This window comes from Neopelma chrysocephalum, unplaced genomic scaffold, assembly GCF_003984885.1.
Source record: "Neopelma chrysocephalum unplaced genomic scaffold, ASM398488v2 Primary Assembly neopelma1_67, whole genome shotgun sequence".
Lineage (NCBI taxonomy): Eukaryota > Metazoa > Chordata > Aves > Passeriformes > Pipridae > Neopelma > Neopelma chrysocephalum.
This window is the reverse complement of record NW_020897726.1, coordinates 1,042,445-1,061,616: the sequence shown is the minus strand read 5'-3', so window position 1 is coordinate 1,061,616 and position 19,172 is coordinate 1,042,445. Positions and strand designations below refer to the sequence as shown.

The following is a 19,172-nucleotide window of genomic DNA, read 5'->3' as shown; positions in this document are numbered from 1 at the left end:
CTGTCATAGAGTTCATCACCTCAAGGAAAGTGCTAGGTACAGGCAGGCAAAGTATGGCCAAGACGGTGATGGTGGTTCTGAAGCCTGCAATATTTGAATTCAAGAATACCATGAAAAATCCGCATTGATAAGAGATGTGGCTACACAACGTCTGAAGAGTTTGCTGTATTTTTTCATTAAGATGCAGGTTATGATATCTCCCTTAGGTCAGAATAATTAAAATTAAAAAAAAAGGGAACATTTGGATACCTTTAGAGACTGACATGCCTACATCATAAACAATTCTTGCCACACACTTTTAGCTAAATATCCAAATCAGGGTAATTTATGAATTTAGTTTGAATTCTAGACAGTGTGAGAAGAAAACTCTGAAAAACAACAAAGGAACCATTGAGAGCTATTTCAAGAACACTGTATGGAAACTGATCTTCCTGGTTACTACCGAGCACCACTCTTTAAAAGAAAGAATAAAAAACAGTTATGTATTTTAAGTAACCTGAAATATTGACATTCAGCAAGGATCTTTGTCTCTTAAGCACTGTCATAATTCAGTAAAGTTATAGGGACACTTACCTGGGTTTATGAAGACATAAGTTATGTGAGGTCTCGAATGTTTCTGTGGAGGATCACTGGCTTTAACATTGGCCTTTAACACTTTTGCAAAGCAATTTTCTTTCTGTTGCATTTAGTGATACAAACTAACTACTGCCAATTTCTGGAAGGGGTCCTTGCTTTCCCAACAGTTTCTACAGCGTATTTGTTTATCAACTCTTTGTCCAAACAAAGAAAAACACACACCTATTTTGAGAAATGTTTAACCTTAAAACATGGTAGTGTTAGAAATCTGCTAATGTTATCAATAAATGTGACAAATACGAGATACATTAAAATAAAGTAAATGCTCTTACCAATCTGCTTGCCATCATCAGTAACAAGTGAAATTCCAGGAGGCACATGAACTTCACGATCTTTTCCTTTTTCACCTTTTAGAGCTCTAACACTGGGAAAAATTAAACCAGGCTTAGTAACTCAAGCTGACATTTTGCTTTCTGGAAAAGTTGTGTGTAACAGCTTTCATCAACCTGACTCTTACCTGCTGTTGGCTCCTGTTCCAGCTACAAATCGCTTGTGGGGATATTTCTCCTTAATGCCCTTTAAGGTGATTCTTTCTCGGGCAACAAACCAGACATCACCACCTCTTCCTCCTTCCCCTCCCAGACGAGGGTGACCCATTCCACCAGTTCCTCCTCTCACATAGACCCGCAAATCGTCTACGAAGTTGCCATACTAACAAAACAAGTTTCAATATCAGTATTATGTTCTGTTCATATTCTGCTTTACAAAAACGTGTATAAAACGGCTTGGATAGAACTCTGAGGGCAATAAATGACAGTTCAGAAAGCAGGCGCGTAAAACTCCAAAATATTGTTTAGTGAGTGTTTGACATATCTTCCCCGGCAGCGACACTCGCGGCCCGCATGGCCCCGGGCAGCGGGGCGGGATGGGCGAGCCCCCGGGCCCGAGACACGCGTGGGGCATCACCGCGGGCACCATAACCCGGTCCCGGCCCCGCCGGCCCCTGCGAGGCGCCCCGGCAGCGCGGGAGGGTCCTGCCGGAGGCAAGCGCCGGGGCCTGCGCCGGCCCGGGCCACGTGAACACTCGGAGAGGCCCCGGGAGAGGGACCAGCCCTCCCTGCCGCCCGGGCCCCGCCGGCGGCACCGTCCCCGCCGCGTCTCGGGCCGGCCGCACTGACCTTCCGCAGCACCGCCGCGCCGCACCGCACCATGGCGGGAGGAGCCCGGGCCCCGCGGGCTGCGAGAACGGGAAGGGGCCTGAGGGAGGGCGGGCGCTCCCGGAGCTCCCGCTGCCGCTCGCGGAGCACAGACCCAGCCCCGCTCCGGCCCCGCGGGTGCGCAGGCGCGGCCCGGCCCGGCCCGGCCGCCGCTTCAGTGCCGGCCCGGCCCGCCCGAGCCCGGCGGCACCTTCGAGCCCCGGGGCGGCGGGACCGAGCTGCCCCCCGCAGCGCCTAAACACGTTCACAAGCTTTGCACTCTGTTCTTATTACTGACCTGCTTTTTCTGCCGCTCCATGTTATTTTTAACAACTACATACTCTGTTCCAGCTCAAAATGCTTTTAATTTCTGCTCATTGGACATGCTTGCATCGTACTGTTATGGAATACTTAGAGCAGAAAATCTTTCAGTGATATAAATAGAAGAGTAGGAGACGATGTGGCTGTTGTCTAGCCTAAGTCAAGTCCCCCAAATTCAGTGTAAGCCTTTCCTCAGTACCAAAGCAGTTTCACCCCAAGGCACAAGGCAAGATGGATCATGTGAATGGCAGAAAAGAATTTATTACAGCAGCAAAAAAGTGCAAAACTCCCGTATCGTGCTTTCAGATCACGGGGACTTCATTTGCGGTTCTGAAACAGGTAATATGTAAAATCTAGCGGCAAGTGTTTTGAACTGATCTGTTAAGAATCTTATAACTGGAAAATAGCAAACATGGGTCTGGCCTTGTCCTTGAGGCATTTAGCTGAGGGGTCCCAGCTCAGGGCTTGTTGGCTGAAACTTCTGTACTCTCTGGTGACTGCTGTCTCCAGAGGACAAGCTACATCATGAGTGGCTGCCTGTGGATCCCCATCTCTCTATGTTAAGTCTTTGAAGTGAGATGGGCCGAACTTGGACTATAATTGCTTATCTTTGAAAAGAAGAAAAGTGACCTGGCCACAGACCCTAAAACCTGGTCTCAATCTCATTGCAAAGCTTTGGAAAAACTTACATTTGCTATATTAATACTCTAAAACATTTGATACAGTATCACCTGGGAAGGAATGAGAATATGGGAGTTAGGAGAGAAATTGTGAAGTGTGATAGCCACAAATAAAGTTGAAAAAGAAAATGTAAGCCTTAAAGGGTTTGTTATAGGATGTCTTATCTGATATTTTTTGTAGTCCTGATAAAATCAGTAAGAGCATACTCATGAAATGTCAAAATGAGATATGCTTAGGCATCATCCTAAGTACAGAAATGTGCTGGTTTGGCTGCAATAGAGTTAATTGTCTTCACTGTGGCTAGGATGGGACTGTGTTTTGGATTCATGCTGAAAACCGTGTTGATAATTCAGAGATGTTTCACCAATTGCTGAGCAGTGCTTACACATAGCCAAGGCCTTTTCTTCTGCTCCTCACCCCACCCCACCAGAGTGGGTTGGGGGTGCACAAGGAGTTGGGAGGGGACACAGCTGGGACAGCTGACCCAAACTGATCAAAGGGGTATCCCATACTATGTGGCATCATTATCAGTAATAAAAGCTGGGGGAAGAAGGAAGGGGTGGGAACATTTGGAGTAACTGTCTTTGTCTTCACAAGTAACTGTTACGAGTGATTGAGCCCTGCATTCCTGGAGATGGCTGAACACCTGCCTACCCATGGGAAGTGATGAATGAATTCCTCGTTTTGCTTTGCTTGTGTACATGGCTTTTGCTTTCTCGATTAAACTGTCTTTATCTCAACCCAAAAGTTTTCTGACTTTTACCCTTCTGATTCTCTCCTCCATCCTGCTGGTAGGGGAGTGAGGGAGCGGTGTGTGGTGCTTAGTTGTTGGCTGGGATTAAACCATGACAAGGGATTATATCAGGAGATGTATTTCATTTAAATAGGGAGGTTTTAATGTCATTGTTTAAGGCCCTGGTGAAATCTCATTTGGGGTACTGTGAAAATGTCTAATGAATTGTTCTATAGCTGAGCTAAGGTTGAAGTGACAGAGAGATAGAAGAAAGTTAGGTGCATCACCAGAGAGCTTAAGAGTCTTTCATAAGAACAGATTTTAGGATGGCTCAGCTTGTTTACTTCAATAAAACAAAATCAGAGAGGAGACACAAGTGCTGTCTATAAATATATCAGGAAGGTAAACATGAAGGATGAAAACCATTTAATTTTCAGGGCAAAAACACAAGAACAAACAGATGTGTACTATTCAGTAATAAATATATCAGGAAATTAGAACACTGTTTCTAGTTGTTACTGCAATCAAATTATGAAACAGCTTTTTCATGGAATTAGTGGGAGCAAAAATACACCTGTTTTTAATATGGCCCTTCATGAATGTACGAGGTGATTGTACAACAGAGCTTTCTGTACTGGCAGGGAACTAGGCCCTGTCATTCGGGAGGACCTCTCTGTTCTGTGTTACCATGCCGATTCATAGTACAAACAACAGAACGTTTTGTCCAGATTTATGATTCATAATACAGAAGGAGCTGTCAGTCAAGCTGAATAGTAGGCAAGGTTCAGAAGTTTTTACATATGCAAAAGTTAGATTGTGCTACTGTGACTTTGGTAAAGCATATGATGTCAGCATTCTATAGAAAAGAACAGAAAAAAAGGAGATAACCAAAAGAGCTCTTAAGTCAGACGAAGAAAGTGCAGGGAAGTTGCAGATGGCAAGCAGTTTGTCAGCAAAGTTCTTTAAGGATCAAGTCATAGGCCCAGAGTTCTTCTTGGATGCCAATACAAGTATATACGATATTACCCCTTGTTTTTGTGCTTTGTTCTGCTTTTGTGGTACATGCTCTCTGAATTTAGTCCTGTGGAATCATTACAACTATTGAGAGCAGGATCTGTAGCTGGTCCACTTAGCAGAGCCTTAAAATCAGTGTGCTGAACTTCCCTAATACACAGCACGAGATTAACAGGTTAACTGGCCCAGAGATGCCAGCAGAGCTACTCACCAATGTTAATTCAACTTATGTAATCAATCCACAACTCAACCCCCAAAAAAAGAAATAAAGAAAAGCTGTATGCTATGAGTTGAAGGTGTTGAATTTATTGATATAACACTCGATATCAATCTTGTGTTTCAACACAAAGCAAGCTCATACCAATAAGCTCATACCAGCAGGGAATTAAGTAATATTTAATTTGAAATCTGCCATTGTGCATTTTCTGGAACCTTTTATACCATTAAGTGCCTCATCACACATAAATGATGCTAAGAATTACTGAAATGGAATAATATAAAACTCTGAAGTTTGAGGATATTTAGATGTTTCATTGTCTAAATATTTTGCTTCAGAAATGCATCTGGTCCTCTAAAGAGACTCTCTTTTATGCCAGGACAGCACTGATTTTATCACTAGTGTGTGTGTCATACCTGATCTTCAGTAGCAGGACTGTGAGCACTTCACTGTCAAACCTGGTGTCAGAACATCACTCTGTTATTTCTTTGCTTCAGAAGCTGCTAATCAGTGATGCAGAGGGTGACTCAATTCTTTATCTTCAATGAATCAATCTTTTTTACGTACAAGTGTGCCTGTGTCACAGAGATATCTATAATTCAGTCATACAAAAGACTGATAGCATTTTAAAGGTCCCTAAAAGGATTTATACATAGTCAGTGTGTATTCTGAGTTCCATGCTAAATAATGCTTCAGCTCCTGCTCTTTCTGTTCTTACTGTGTACTTCACATACTTGTATATGGTTGCTTGAAAATCACAAGGGTACAACTAAATCAAATCACAGTTTTACCACTCTGTTTCTTTTCTCTCATGATATAAATCACTAGGTAGAGTGCTGTCATCAACTCTAACAAGAGAAAGCCATAAAATCTCTTTCCCCAACAATTTTAAAACTTCCACCAGCAGTCTTTTGCAATTTGTGCTATATGTGCTGTTCTTCTCAGTCTAGGAAAGAATTAACTTCAGTGGAAATATGTAGAAATTAAGCTGAAATATTTTAGCAACACAGCTTTATTTAAAGTAGAGTTGAAATAATTAAAAAATGCAAGTCAGGTATTCATGTCCTTGCCTTTCTGAACATCCACACAATGGTTCATTGCAATGCTGGGAAGCTGGCATGAAAGTCTTTGTAATTAAAAGAAATAACTACACCAACATACCCAAGGTCCAAATGTTCTAAAATATTGATGTATTAATTTTACAGTTTTATTTAAAAAGATAAAGAGATCTAACCAATGCCAAAGATAAAGTCCCACTAGATGGAGGCACCTCAGCTGCAATAAGGAATAAGCTGAAGTACAACAGTTTGAAATACATGCTATAGAAATACTATTGATGTTGGCAGAATTTTGAGGGAAACATTTTATCTTACCCCAGTTTGTCTATTCTAAAAAATTAAAAATCAAAGAAATAGTCACTTTTACTATGAGCCATGAGCCATATGAGCCATCTCATAAAACTTAGTGTTAAACAGTTGTGCTGGAGGCTGTAGGTTTACATGTGGCATATGCTGCATCTTTGGAATTCTTCCTGAACCCCTGCAGAATGAAGAACATAACATAATTTTTCTCTAAATCCCCTTTATATTTAGTCACTAGCTCAAAAAAAGTCTGCTTTCCCAAGTCCTTGGACAGGGTCCCTGGTTTTAAGGGCTTTTTCCTTCAGCCCAAGCTTTTATGTAGCTTTCAGGTACGTTAGATTTTATGAAGGTGGTCACAGATTGACTTTCCTTGACCTTACTTGTTCTGAAATAGAAATTGTAATAACAATACTTACTTAATAAACACAATCAGTGTCTGTCTTTATGGTGCTTTCATCCTACAAACTTCACATAACATTCCACGTGATTATTATTTGCCAATAATTGTGATCTCTGTCAACTTAAATTCATGGGTTCATCCTTGTTCCAGATGGCATTCTCCCACAGATGATGATCCCTCAGTGCTTGACTGACAAGATGCATAACACCAGAAAGGAAAATGAAATATGAAAGCCTTCAGAATCATTTTGACATTTTTTAGCTATTACCGAAGAATTTTAACATAAGTAGATTCTTAAGAGAACATTGTTGATGAGGTGGCATTTTAAAAAGAGATCTTTTTATTCAAAAGCATTTTTCTAAGAAAAATCTATTCCTTAGCATTTTAATTCCTGTAGTTGTGTTCTAGGAATATCTTGTTTAAAAATTAAAAATGGTGGATTTATTAACTAGATTAGGAAAAGCAAGAGGAGAATGATAAAAATAAATCTGTAGGATGAAGAAATGTTATTGAAGGCTGCCATCAGTGGCTGTTGGATTAAAATGAAATCACTGTGTTTGCACCACTATCCTGTGCTACTACACATGGGTGTTTTAAGCGGGAATGAAATGAGAAGAAGGAATTGATGCCATAGCCAAGCAGCTGCACGACTGTCCACTTCTTCACATGTCTTCAAATGCCTTTGAAATTTGGCTGTTTCACTGTGAGATTGATCACACTAATAAATTCAATAGTGCATAAAGCAAACTAAAAGGGAAAAGCTTTTCTTAACTTGAAAACTTACTGAATGTTATTTTTTATTAGTGATATGAAGGAGCTTTCTTAAAGGTAGGTTCTTTCTACAGCCTTCCAAATAGTTTAACCTCTGATTATGGAAGCTGCCTTAGAATTTCAAGGAGTAATTATATCTAATAGTGCTTTAGCTCCTTTCAATGATACAAAGAGTTCAGAGATAAGCTAACTGTATTCCAGTCTTGCAGATATTTTTGTCTATACGACTGTGTAAGTTCAAACATGGCTTACTTTTTGAAGCAAGATTTTGAAATGATGTTGGCATTGCTTGGCTGCAAAGGCTTCCAGAAGATACCTAATTATTATGAACACTGTCATTTTAGAGCAAATTTGTATTTGTGTTTAAATATTGTATATACTGGCTTTTAGACAGTAATCATTGTATTTCCACTTGAAGTAACAGACTGTTCCTATCATGTTCAAGTCCACCAAAGCATATTATGAACCTTTATAGACCCAATTTTACTATATATTTATCCTTTTCCATTACTTTGAACATTGTCCCTACATGTTCTGGTGGGCAAACAGGAACATGGATAGAAACCTAGATTTTTGAAATGAGAGTTCATTAAATGAGAGTGTTCATGTTACTGATTCGGAGAAAGATTTGCTGTCCATTGTGTTTTCCTCCCTCTGACAGCCCTCTGCCTTCTCCCCTTCCCTGACACCCACCCCCACGAAGGCAGTCTCTCCAGGTGAGGCCCCAGCCCAGCCTGGGCTGACACTGGTGACTGCTGCAGAAAGAGGTGGGGCTGCCACAGCCACAGCTCCCTCCACCCTTCCACCGACCTGAATTCAGCTGTTGCTGCTGCTGCTTTGCCAGTGGCAGAGTCGTCCCTGTGCAGCGTAATCCCGGCGTCCTTGGAGCATCCAACAGCTGCCAGGCACTTGCAGCCCTCTCATGAATTTCTTTCTTTCTCTCCAGGTGGCTGACTTCTGTTGCTTCAAGGCTACTATTTTCCATCTCCTCACAGAAACACTGTAAGTACAACTTCTGCTGTGTCTCCTCAGTTATTACCTCTGTGAAATTCATCTGTCTTGTACTGAATAGTAGGAGTTACTAGTTAAAAGAGGTTTGCTGCGGTCTCTGCTCCTGTTTGAGGTATTCAGGTGGACCATTAGCATTTTAGTTTTTAGCTGGATTAAAACATGAAATGAAATCAAAACAACTCAAAATGTTGGTGGTTTCCTGGTTGCCTTTTTCCTACATTGTAGCTAAATTGACAGTTAATCCTTTCTCTGAATGCTGGTGCCTAGTGAAGTGGAAGTGAGAAGCATTTCCATCCCTACTTATTTGCTGGAATGAGTTTTGTAAAGCACAAGGAAGAGAAACTTTAATGCATATTGATAAACTCTTGGGATGCTAAGGCTGTTATTCCTGCTGCCTGCTGGAATGCAGCTGGCCAAGGATGTTTTAAAAAGGAGCTAGGCTGGGGGGGTATCAGTTTGTCTCAGTTCCTTGGGTTCTGAAGCTGAGGTAACATGACTTTAGGGGCCTCAGATGGCTGCAGCAGTGTGATTACACATTCAAACTAAAAATCATCCCAGGACCTGGAGGCCACAGCAAAAGGGCCCATTTCAAGCTGTCCTGTTTCCTGACCTGGTTTGGTATGACCTGAACTCCATGGTGTCACCTCAACTCTGTATTCTTAAAGACATTTCACATAAATGTTGTATTATCTATGGATTGGCCTCTCTTTAATTGCATCACTAGGAGTTGCAGAAAGGACATCAGTATGTTAACACTCTGAAGACATCATAGACTAACTTTTCATATTGACAGTGCCAGAGATATTCAGAGTGGGAGAGCACACTTGCAGTTCTGGCCAAGTTCCCACTAAAATTTGCACAGTTGCCAAAAATGTTGCCTTTTATCTGCATGAAACCTCACATAATTTTATAATTGTATTTTACATTCTGAATTGGAAACTGTGGGAGTGAGTATGGCACCAGCTACTTGACAGAGAATTGATTTAGGACACCAGTATAAGGGGCACTATCTGAGAGTCTTGACTGTCTTTTCAGGCTTCTTATGCTCATTTGTTTTTTTTTTTTGTTTGTTTTTGCTTTTGTTTGTTTATTTTACACTGCTATTCCACTGTACTTTATCCTGATAGGAAGGACTGATAAAAAAAATAAATTATCAGGTGTTTTAGTGATGTTCTGTCTATACTTGCCTCAAGGATATGGAATACACATCATAGGAAAACTGCATTTTTCCCAGAGGGAATCCATGTGTAATAATGAATACATATTCTGTAGCATTTGAAGTTCTCATTATGCCTCCTGTATTATTGCTCTTTTCATCTCCATTTCTCCAGATAGTTTCTGTGTTTTGAATATATGGCAGAAATAATTGTGCCAAAAGTTTACTTAATTTTCTAACATAAGCCAGAAAGGAATTTGCCTTTTTCCAGTCTTTCAACACCTACTGAATGAGTTCAGAATGTGCTTATGCTCACCCAATAGAGTGTACGGTCTGGTTTACCATACCTTCATTACCATCTTTCTGACTTGAGCTTTTCCATGAAAGACTGGCTATTTATAGCTCTGCTACTTGTTTGATAGCATACCACTAGTATTCTTTAAACATCTGCTATTGACCTGATTTTACTCATGATCCAAGTGCAGGAGTTTAAGGGAAGAAGTCTTGGTCTCAAGACTTTCTGACATAGGGTCTGGTCACTTCAAACTTTCTGCTTCAGGGTCTCATGTTCTAAACAGCATTAACGATTTCCAACCTAGCTTCAGTGTCAGAGTTTATTGACTAGTATTTATTACATGGTTTGAAAAAAAAAGTATTTTTCTGTATATGTGCATGAATAATCTCTTGGGGTACCCTTGAACTACATAATGGCAGAATGACTGGGATTGTATATGCTTCATTTTCAGGTATCTTGTTGAAGTATGGAATTTGTATGGAAACGAAGGTGGTATCTTCAGCTGGGCTGTATATTGATAGTGAATTTGGTTTATGCCAATCTAGACTATCAAAAAGAAACTCCGCCAAGCCTGGGTGAGATTGACCATCAGTGCTGGGAGGTATCATCCCAGGGGTTGGTGGAGATGAAGAAACTCAAGGTAGCAGATACAGTCATCGCTCTGTGGGACTTCATGATGTTCCTAAAGGAATCCCCTAAGCCCAAGCACAATGAACTCTTCAATGATTTAGCCCAGAACTTCTGGGATATGTATGTAGACTGTGTGCTCTCAAGATCCCATGGAATGGGCAGAAGGCAATTAACATCTCCCAAATATTCTTCCACATACTCACACAGAACTTTAGAAGGTAATTATAGGATATGGTGTTAGTCTGTTATGTACTGACATTAAAATGAACCACTGCTCTAACCTTGTCCTTGACTGTTTAGACAACTCAATATAGTAATTTCCAGTTTTCTATCTCTACTTGTCAAAAGTGTTTGCATCGTTCAAAAGTAGCTGCTTTCACAATACATTAGTCACCAGTCGTTAGGGTACTACATTTCTATATTTAACAAAGTGTAAAATATGTTGGGTATGCACATGGGAGTGTGTGGAAATGGATGCTGAATTCTCTGTTTATCACTGTGTGCATATCAATGATAATACATTAATACAATAGTTACAATACTATTCCTGGTATTCAGGCTTCAGTCTCAGCTTTGGGGAATTATCCCTCTGTGAAAAGGGAAGACCAAATCCCTGACGGTTTGAACCATATTCTTCCCGTTAAAACTACTGACACATAATGTGATTTAATGGTCACTGTGAATCATTAAACAGTGACAGATTCTGGTCATCATTGTCTGGGATGAGTTTGAACTGAGATCATGTACTGGCTTTACATCTTACTAACCAGTCCTAGATCTGTTGTCTCCCTTCCTCCTCAGCAATGGACTTTTTTTTTTCTGATGTACCCATTCAGATGATTTAGGTTTTCAGACTGAACATGGAGATCATTTAATCCTAGCTTTCCTAACATTTTGCTTGGACAATAACTACCCTTCTTTCATAATCTTGCAGGGTCTGCTTTCACCAACCGATTTTAGGCCGAAAGGGGAGAAAATTAAGATACCTCAGCAAGGCAACATCAAAATGAAGGAGCACAAAACCACAGCATATATTGTAGATGCTTCGACAAATCCTTTGGCATGGTTAAATGTTTTTTTTTCCTTTTCCTTGTATAAAGTTCTTAATCACTGCTAAACTGATAAGTACATGAGCCCCCACACTGTCACTTTTGCTTTCCTGTCTTGCAATCAACCAATCTTGCCTTTTCCCCACCGCATGGTCTGAATGCTTTTGTGTTTTGAACTTTGTTTTACCTTTGTTCTCTCAGGTAAGCTCGTAAGTCTGCATGTGTCATATTTTTGTAGTCTTGTCTTTTCCAATAATTCTCTTTTTAAAAAGTTAATTTTGATGGAAACCCAGTATATTTTTATACATTAAGCAATGAAGAAAATGTCAACAAACATATTTTATACAGTGTCTGGCAAGATACTATTTACTTCTAAGAATTGAAAAAACAGAGGTGTGACATCAAGCTAACAGGAAGGATTATGCTCATTGTAATGTCTTGTGCAGTCTAAACTTTGTATTTTATCACTGCTTATTCTAAGCTATGAATTAATTAAAATATTTTTCTAAGTAGCAAGGTTTGAAGACTAGTAATTTTCTTGTCTATTAATATGTTATTTGAAAAGCCACCTACATTTCATTAAGAACAGTGCTTTACACAAGACTGCATATAAGGTGATGCAATCCATCCCTGTCACAGCAGGTAACAGCTGAGAAGAGACTCTACATCAAGTGGTTCGAAAGACTGAGAGACTGACTTGACTACTGTTCCCCATGTAAACCATTGAGCATGGATAAAATAATTCATGGAGATTAACCACCTAGGTAATCCAGTTCTTCTGAGCACAAAAAGCCTACAAAATGCTGACTGTTCTCTTCTTTACTCCTTGGGCAATGCAGCTTGTTCAGCCCTTGTTGTATTCTAGACTTTTATGAGATTCCAGCTGGTTTTTATTATTGTAGGAAACAGTACTTATGCAGTAATGGCATATAAACCTCCATAAGTAACAATAAATCCATCCCACATAATGCCTAGCTCATATATAGTTTGTAAAATATCCAGCAAGTCTCATAGATTTGTAAATGTTTATTTAGGTAAACACAATATTGAACCGCATCTTCTAAAATTTGTCTCCTACAGTATTCTGGAGAGGGTAAAAAAGTAGTGAGAGATTTCTCTTCACCCGTGAGACTTTAATAGTTTCAAGGAGCCTCTAGGTAGTTGCGAACTGAGGGTTCTAAAGCATTCATGTGGGTAGAGCTCAGCTCACAGTATAAAGCATGTTTTAGGGAAACTGCCTTTTAGACAAAGATTGGATCATCTCCACTCCTACGCCCACAGAAATAAACCCAAATTATTTTATTCCCCTCTCTCACTGCCTCCTATGCAAATTTTTATGTTTGTATATGTATTTATATGTAATTATGAAACCCTTCTTGATTTAATGAATATCACTGTAAGTTCCTTACATAAATAATATTTTAAATACACCTTTTCTTTTGAGCAAACAGAGAGAGTCACGACATACCCAAATCCAGCAGTTTCAGGAATCTGTTCCAGCAATATCCAGTTTATAAAGTGGTGTACTATATTGCATTGGCAACAAATGTTTTAACTGTCATGAATCAAATAAATAAATTCCCTTTGTTCACAAATAATTTTATTCATTACCTACAGAATTGTCAAACTATAATAACATCTTAAAGGTGATGTTTCCTGTATGAGTGGTCTTTTAATTGAATGTAAGAGCAAAGTATCCTATGCAATTTTAAAGGCTTCATCTTTCTTCGTACTGTTTTTCTTTGAATTAGCTTTCTGTAGGAGATAAAGGTGCTTAGCATCTACCATAATCGGCTGCAGAATGCTTGAACAATCAAGTGCTGTGGTCACCCTGCGGCATCCGCCAAAGGGGCAGGTGATTGTGAACCACAGGAACACAGCACCATAAGCAGCAGCAGCAAACAAATTCCAGGTGGACATACTATGATGGACATGTCTATGACAGAGCCATGGAAAGTCACAGCTGGATACCCCAGGGATGTCTGCATGAGGGATTGACATGGAAGGAATGGGAAGACCTTTTCTTCCACCAGTACTCCTGCTCTTTTCCATCCCTAGGTTACAGCAGGGACAGCAAGCCCAGTTTCTTGGGTGTCATGTGTCCCCTGCCCCCTTGACAGCCAGACCATGGTCCATGCCTGGCTGGGAAAATCAAATGTTGTCTGTGCTGCAGTGAGCCTTGTGTTAGTATTAATTAATTAAGTATAAATGTAAGCATTTGGGGAAATTCTATCCCCTTTCTTCTCCAGTCATTATTCATTTACATTAATGCTCAATTAACAAGAGCATTTGCTTGCAGTCAGGGTATCTGTAGCAGAAGCACAATGCAGTTGGGGGAGATATTCTGTGGGGCTCACTTTGTGCCTGATTTAGTTTTTGCATAAGCAAAACTGATTTCCAGTTAAAAGTTCTTCTTTATCCATACCTTGGCTGCACTGTACTGCTGTAGTCTTTCCTCAAAAATTGGAAGGACTTACAGAATTCCTCTATGTTTTGTTTTTATTTTTAAATTGGCCTTTGCCTTGCTGCCAGTAGTAATGAGTCACCCACACATTCACATATGTGCAAGCATGTAAAAAACCCTCTAAATGTCACAGTCTTTGGTCTCCCAGCAAAATATTTATTGTTTGGTTTTAATCATGAAAAGACAATAGAGCATACAATTTCTCAAGCAGTAATAAAGGAGCAAAGCTACTGCAGAGTTGTCAGAGAAATATAAACATAAATAACTGAGCAAGACTTTACTTGACACAGAGGACTTCAGTAAGAGAATATCTATATACCTTAGCTATTTCTTGCAGGCAGGCAAGAAATACACATCCAGGGTTGTTTTATAAAATGTACTTAAACTTCATCAGAATAATTTTGGGAAAAAATGTCATAATGAAAGTAGATTATAGTTAAAAAGTATCAGTCAGCAGAGGGCCAGCATAAAAAAGTTACATTAAATTAGCATAGCTGAATTTAATTTCTCTAGCTTTAAGTACCAGATTACTTTCTTACTGTACTATGGGGTGTTTAACAGAGCTGCCTATAAGAAAATGTTTCTGATCTTTGGAGAGTACACATGTAGGGACTTCTCTAAACTTCAAGTACAATTTTTCATAGCTGTTTTGTTTTACTTCATTATTTTCTTAGGGTTCTTATTTTTATAAAATTTAAGTAGACTATTTTGAAACAAAACTATTTGCCTTTATTTTTAATGTGACCACTGCTATGTCTTATTATAGGGACAAACATAATTTGACGACATGTTTACACACACACACACGCACCCATCCCATCCCTCTTTCATTAAGTGAAAAAGGGAGTTGGAATATGTTTAGTTCAAATTTATTTCCTTTCTTCAAGTTGGCAGTTAACAAAGTGAAAGCTTGTGCTTTTCTCAAGGTGTTGCTTACAGGCAAAAATGACAGAGTTTGTATGTCACAGCATACAAGCTTGCAATGTCACAGAAATTTATGCCATAGCACTAAAAGTAACTAATTTTAAAATGAAGTAACACCTTCAGGGAATCCTACTCTACTGTAATATAGCAAATTCTGGCATTGCCCAAATTAAGAGAGAAGAAAATATCTTAGAAACTGATTTATCTACATAAAAGTCTGCTGCTTACCAGCTTGTGTTGCTATTCTAGAGGTGCTAGGGTGGAAGAGGATGAGTTTTTGTAGGAGACAATATGAGTAATAGCCCAACAAATAATTAGATTAATAAGATAATTTAAAGGGCTGTGAACAACCCATAAGGAGCAGGACATTCCAGCATGTCTCTCCAACAGGCTCAGAGAAACTGTTGGCATAAACAAGCTTTTAAGTGAGAGTTTAGATGAAGACTGAGAGAAGTAGGTGTCAGAAGTCCTGATGCTAAAAGTGGCAATTCAAGAAACAAAATGGACTTGGACAAGAACGACGTGGGTCAGGAAAATGAAGAACTGAATGTGTTTATGTGAAAGTTTATCACCCTGCTCAATGAGATACTTAAACTGCAATGTGTGGAATGTGTCAGCAAGAGATGGAAATATAAATAGCAGACCTACTGATGGTGGATACTAGCTCACAAAGTTATTAGAGTCAACATACCTTTCTACCATACTGTACAGGGTACTTTATTAAAAAAAATCCCCATATTCATATTAATTAAGGGAAAATACAATTTTACTCTCAAGATGTTCTAAGCAATTAATCAAAGCATTACAAATAGATTTTATCTTGTATCTACATATAGGTAACTATATATTAATACTCAAAGCACTGTTTGGAACACTGTCTATTCTACAGGTACTGATTTTTTCTTGACTGAGTCCAATGTTTTATCTCTTTTGATCCTTTTTTGAGCCCCCCTTTACAGAGGGCTTTCCACGAGCAAGGTCTGTAACAGCCAGTGGCCCTTGAATGAATTGACGAGGTGTACTTTCAACAGTTACTAAGCGACCAGGCCCGATCTGAAATACAAAATAAATACACTGCTTGACTTTCATGTTAGCATTTAAAATAAGATGAAAGTTAAATCATGAACCGTCTTTTGAAAATATTATTCAACTGGTGGAGATGCCTCCGAGGTTTCTGAGGCCCACTAAAAATATCCTTTACACTAAATTCACAATTTGTTCCCATCAATAAAAAAAAAAAAGGATGATTTTATGTGCTCTGCCTTTCTGCCTTCATTCAGATCTTATGAACTGAAAAAAAGAAAATCAAGCTTTTATTACAATAGAAGTTTGCTGTGCAATGCTATTTGGATTTGTATAGAATATCAGCCACAGATTTTGTCCTCAGACTTTCGCTATACATTAGTACTTCAAAGGAAAAAAAAAAGGAACAGACCCTCTTTGCAAATGCCTACAAGTACTGCTCCAGGAAAACTCCACGACTGAAAGAGGCATACCCTTTACAGTCTCATTACTACTCTTTATACTGAATAGGTTTAGGTCTTTGAACAAAAATCCCTGAGTGACAGCTCTGTCTTCTAACTGTGACCTACTGAAACAGAAAATGCAACTCTTTGAGTGCATGTGGCTCACATTTGATTACTTGACCTTGACTGGTTTGCAACAACCATCTTAGCTTAATCTTCATCCTTGCTGCTAAGGTGTTTGCCAGAGAGGAGGGAAGAAAATTGTTGCATAAAAAACTTGCCAGCCATATCTGTCATTTGTAATTCTTCTAAGCAATGTACCCAAGGAATTTTATATGATGCTGTTGATGTATTCATTTTCTCAATACACTTATTTTGCAAAATGGACTAACCTTTTTCCTGTTTTTATCTACAGTTATTGAAATATTTCTTATAGAATCATGAAGATATTTTCTTTTTAAATCCTCACAGAAATGAACAATCTTGGCTGGAGGTTCAAGCCTCTAAAATAAAATCTAACAATATATTTCTCTCTACTAACAATTGCCAGATCACCCATGTTTATATCTAAATTTTTCAGATACTTTCTGCAAAATATTGCTGTTTAACAGTATCAATGATATATATGCAAGTAAGTAAACTTTTCCAGCTCACTTCATCTTGCATTCGCAGATGCTTTCCTCCATATCTTTCTGAAGTTTAGGACAAAGATAATTTAATAAAAATCCTAGTCCAGCACTCTTGAGACAATCCGCTTGCTTCTCACTAAGCTTATCTCTTCTTCATCACATCAAACGTGAACTGCCTCTTTACTTTTTCAAGTTACAGCCACCTTAGTTGTCATTATTCATTCATGCCAGAGAGCCCATGATAATAGAATCTCTCGTCTTGTACAAGTTTGAAAACAGCACCTCAGCTTGTTTCTCCTTTTGCATAAGAGTAACTTATAAGCAGCCATGAAACTATCCCTCCCCCTAAAATCCTCTTTAGCTGTGATGCTTACACAGAAACAATCCAGCTAGCTCAAAACCAGTTATTGACTAGAATGGGGATTCTCTCATGTCTTACCACATCTTGTCAAAACCCAACATCTAAACATGCTCTTAGGCCTGAACGAGATCTTAACAATGGCTTTTATTTTCTCACACTTGAATTAACTGACAGAAATGAGAAAAAACCAAAGTTTTCTGCAGATACAATGACTGGCTTATCTGCAGACAGTCAGGAACAAATAACTGACAAAGAATCCCTCTGTGGATGTATTAGAGATCACACATTTATCCAACAATAAATGAAGGAGATCTTGACCTCAGCAAGGTTTTCATGAGTGGCTGCCTCAGAAGAGCTACATGACAAGTAGGGACCATCTTGCCCACACTTTTTCAGAGTTATTTGCAGATCTGAATTTCATTCTGACCAACTACTTGCCTGAGGATATGTCAGAACGGGAAATGGTGGTTTTCAGGAGATACAGATTCTGTCTTATATACTTGGAGCTTGTCAACATAAACATTCTTAAAGAAAGCATAAGCAGCAGCACATATATAGCCAGAATAAGTGCCAAACCACTTTCATATTAATGAAAATAAAACAGTGTCATTGAAGATTACTTACTGTTGTATGCAGGCCTTCAATATCAGTAGAATGGACTGCTCCAGTTTGAGTCTTTAATTTAGGTCTGGAAGCCTCTATTGTTTTTTCCTGAAGCTTTTTTGCTTTCTGAAGATAAAAAAAGGCAAAATTGTTTTAATCTGAATTGTGTCATTTGCACTTGTTCAAAAATATACTAACAAAATGGCAAAATAAATGAGGTGATAATTCTATTTCCTTTAATTGTAATACCATCTCTCTGGCTCGTGACTCTTTCTTGTACTGAAGATCTGAAAACAGAATGGACGTGACATTGCAGGGGCGGGAAGGGAATCCTCACTTGCTGTGACCTGCGGCTGTACTCTAAAACACGGCTGTGCATTAGCTGCTGTGAGCCTTCACCGCCACAAGAGCGCACTGTTGCTTCATGATCAGCTTGTCACCCCATGCACAGCACACACCTACGTCGCCTTTCAGTCCCCAAGTGTTCCGAGGCATCACAACACAACCTCAATACATCCCCGTTGAATGACTTCATGTTTTCTTTTTCTGAACCTCATGAGCCCATCCCTCCAGCTTGTCAAGACCCTTTTGAACAGTAACCCCACCTCCCAGCATATGGATTGCTTCCTCCAGCTCAGTGTCAGAATCACAGAATGGTTTGGGTTGGAAGGGGACCTTAAAGATCATCTAGTTCCAATGCCTCTGCTGTGGACAGGGACACCTTTCATTAGACCAGGTTACTCAGAGCACCATCCAACTTGGCCTTCAACATCTCCAGGGATGGGGCATCCACACCTGGAATGGGGATGTGATGAGGATGGATAGTGATCCAATATGCAAGTAATTAATGAAAACGTTAAATCAACCCTATATTATCAACCCTATAATAAACTCTGAGGAATACCACTCAAAACTGACTGCTAGTTAAACTTTAATCACTGACCACTGTCCTTTGAGCCCATCAGTCCAGCCAGTTTTTCATCCAACTTGTAGTCCACCTGTATGTAGTTCAGTCCATGTCTCCCCATTTTGGCTACAAGAAGGCTACCACAAGACAAAAACCTTGCTAAAGCCAAGAGAATAGACCTTCCTCTTTCTCTAGAACAAATAATTTTTTCAGGCAATCACATTGGCAAGGCATGACTTGTCCTTGGTAAATCCATAACAGACAAACTACTTGTCCCTCATGTGCCTAAGATAGCTTCCCAGGGACTCAGTTAAAACTAATGAGTCTGTAGTTCTCCAAATCCTTTTTGGGCCCCTTTTCATTTCTAATTCTAACATAGATCTTTACCACAGGCCAGGAGGTTCTTG

General features: G+C 39.4%; 2 protein-coding genes across 5 annotated transcripts in view; one reads left to right on the top strand and one right to left on the bottom strand.

Annotated features, from left to right (window-relative positions):
- LOC113968341 (GTP-binding protein 10-like) overlaps positions 1-19,172 on the bottom strand; it is a 53,400-nt gene that overhangs the window by 10,414 nt on the left and 23,814 nt on the right. For 2 of the 4 annotated variants that reach the window (XM_027684841.1, XM_027684840.1), the window contains exons 22-24: positions 17,880-17,984; positions 1,094-1,287; positions 909-1,000 (exon numbers count right to left, since the gene is read on the bottom strand). In XM_027684841.1, coding sequence (XP_027540642.1) covers positions 909-1,000; positions 1,094-1,287; positions 17,880-17,984 — 391 coding nt within the window. Of the gene's footprint in view, positions 1-908; positions 1,001-1,093; positions 1,288-1,754; positions 1,883-6,727; positions 8,256-17,879; positions 17,985-19,172 lie in introns of those variants that run through there. The other 2 variants (XM_027684843.1, XM_027684842.1) reach the window with 2 other exon arrangements.
- On the top strand, positions 8,031-11,638 carry LOC113968344 (protein FAM237A-like). Its single transcript, XM_027684847.1, has 3 exons — positions 8,031-8,272; positions 10,184-10,580; positions 11,297-11,638. Exons 2-3 carry the CDS (start codon positions 10,199-10,201, stop codon positions 11,320-11,322), a joined length of 408 nt encoding a protein of 135 aa, XP_027540648.1. The 5' UTR covers positions 8,031-8,272; positions 10,184-10,198; the 3' UTR covers positions 11,323-11,638.

Excerpts from the sequence above, each read along its gene's own strand:
- LOC113968344 (XM_027684847.1), top strand. The coding sequence starts at position 10,199 with ATGGAATTTGTATGGAAACGAAGGTGGTATCTTCAGCTGGGCTGTATA. Across the intron at positions 10,581-11,296 it reads CTCACACAGAACTTTAGAAG|GGTCTGCTTTCACCAACCGA; the intron begins GTAATTATAGGA and ends ATAATCTTGCAG.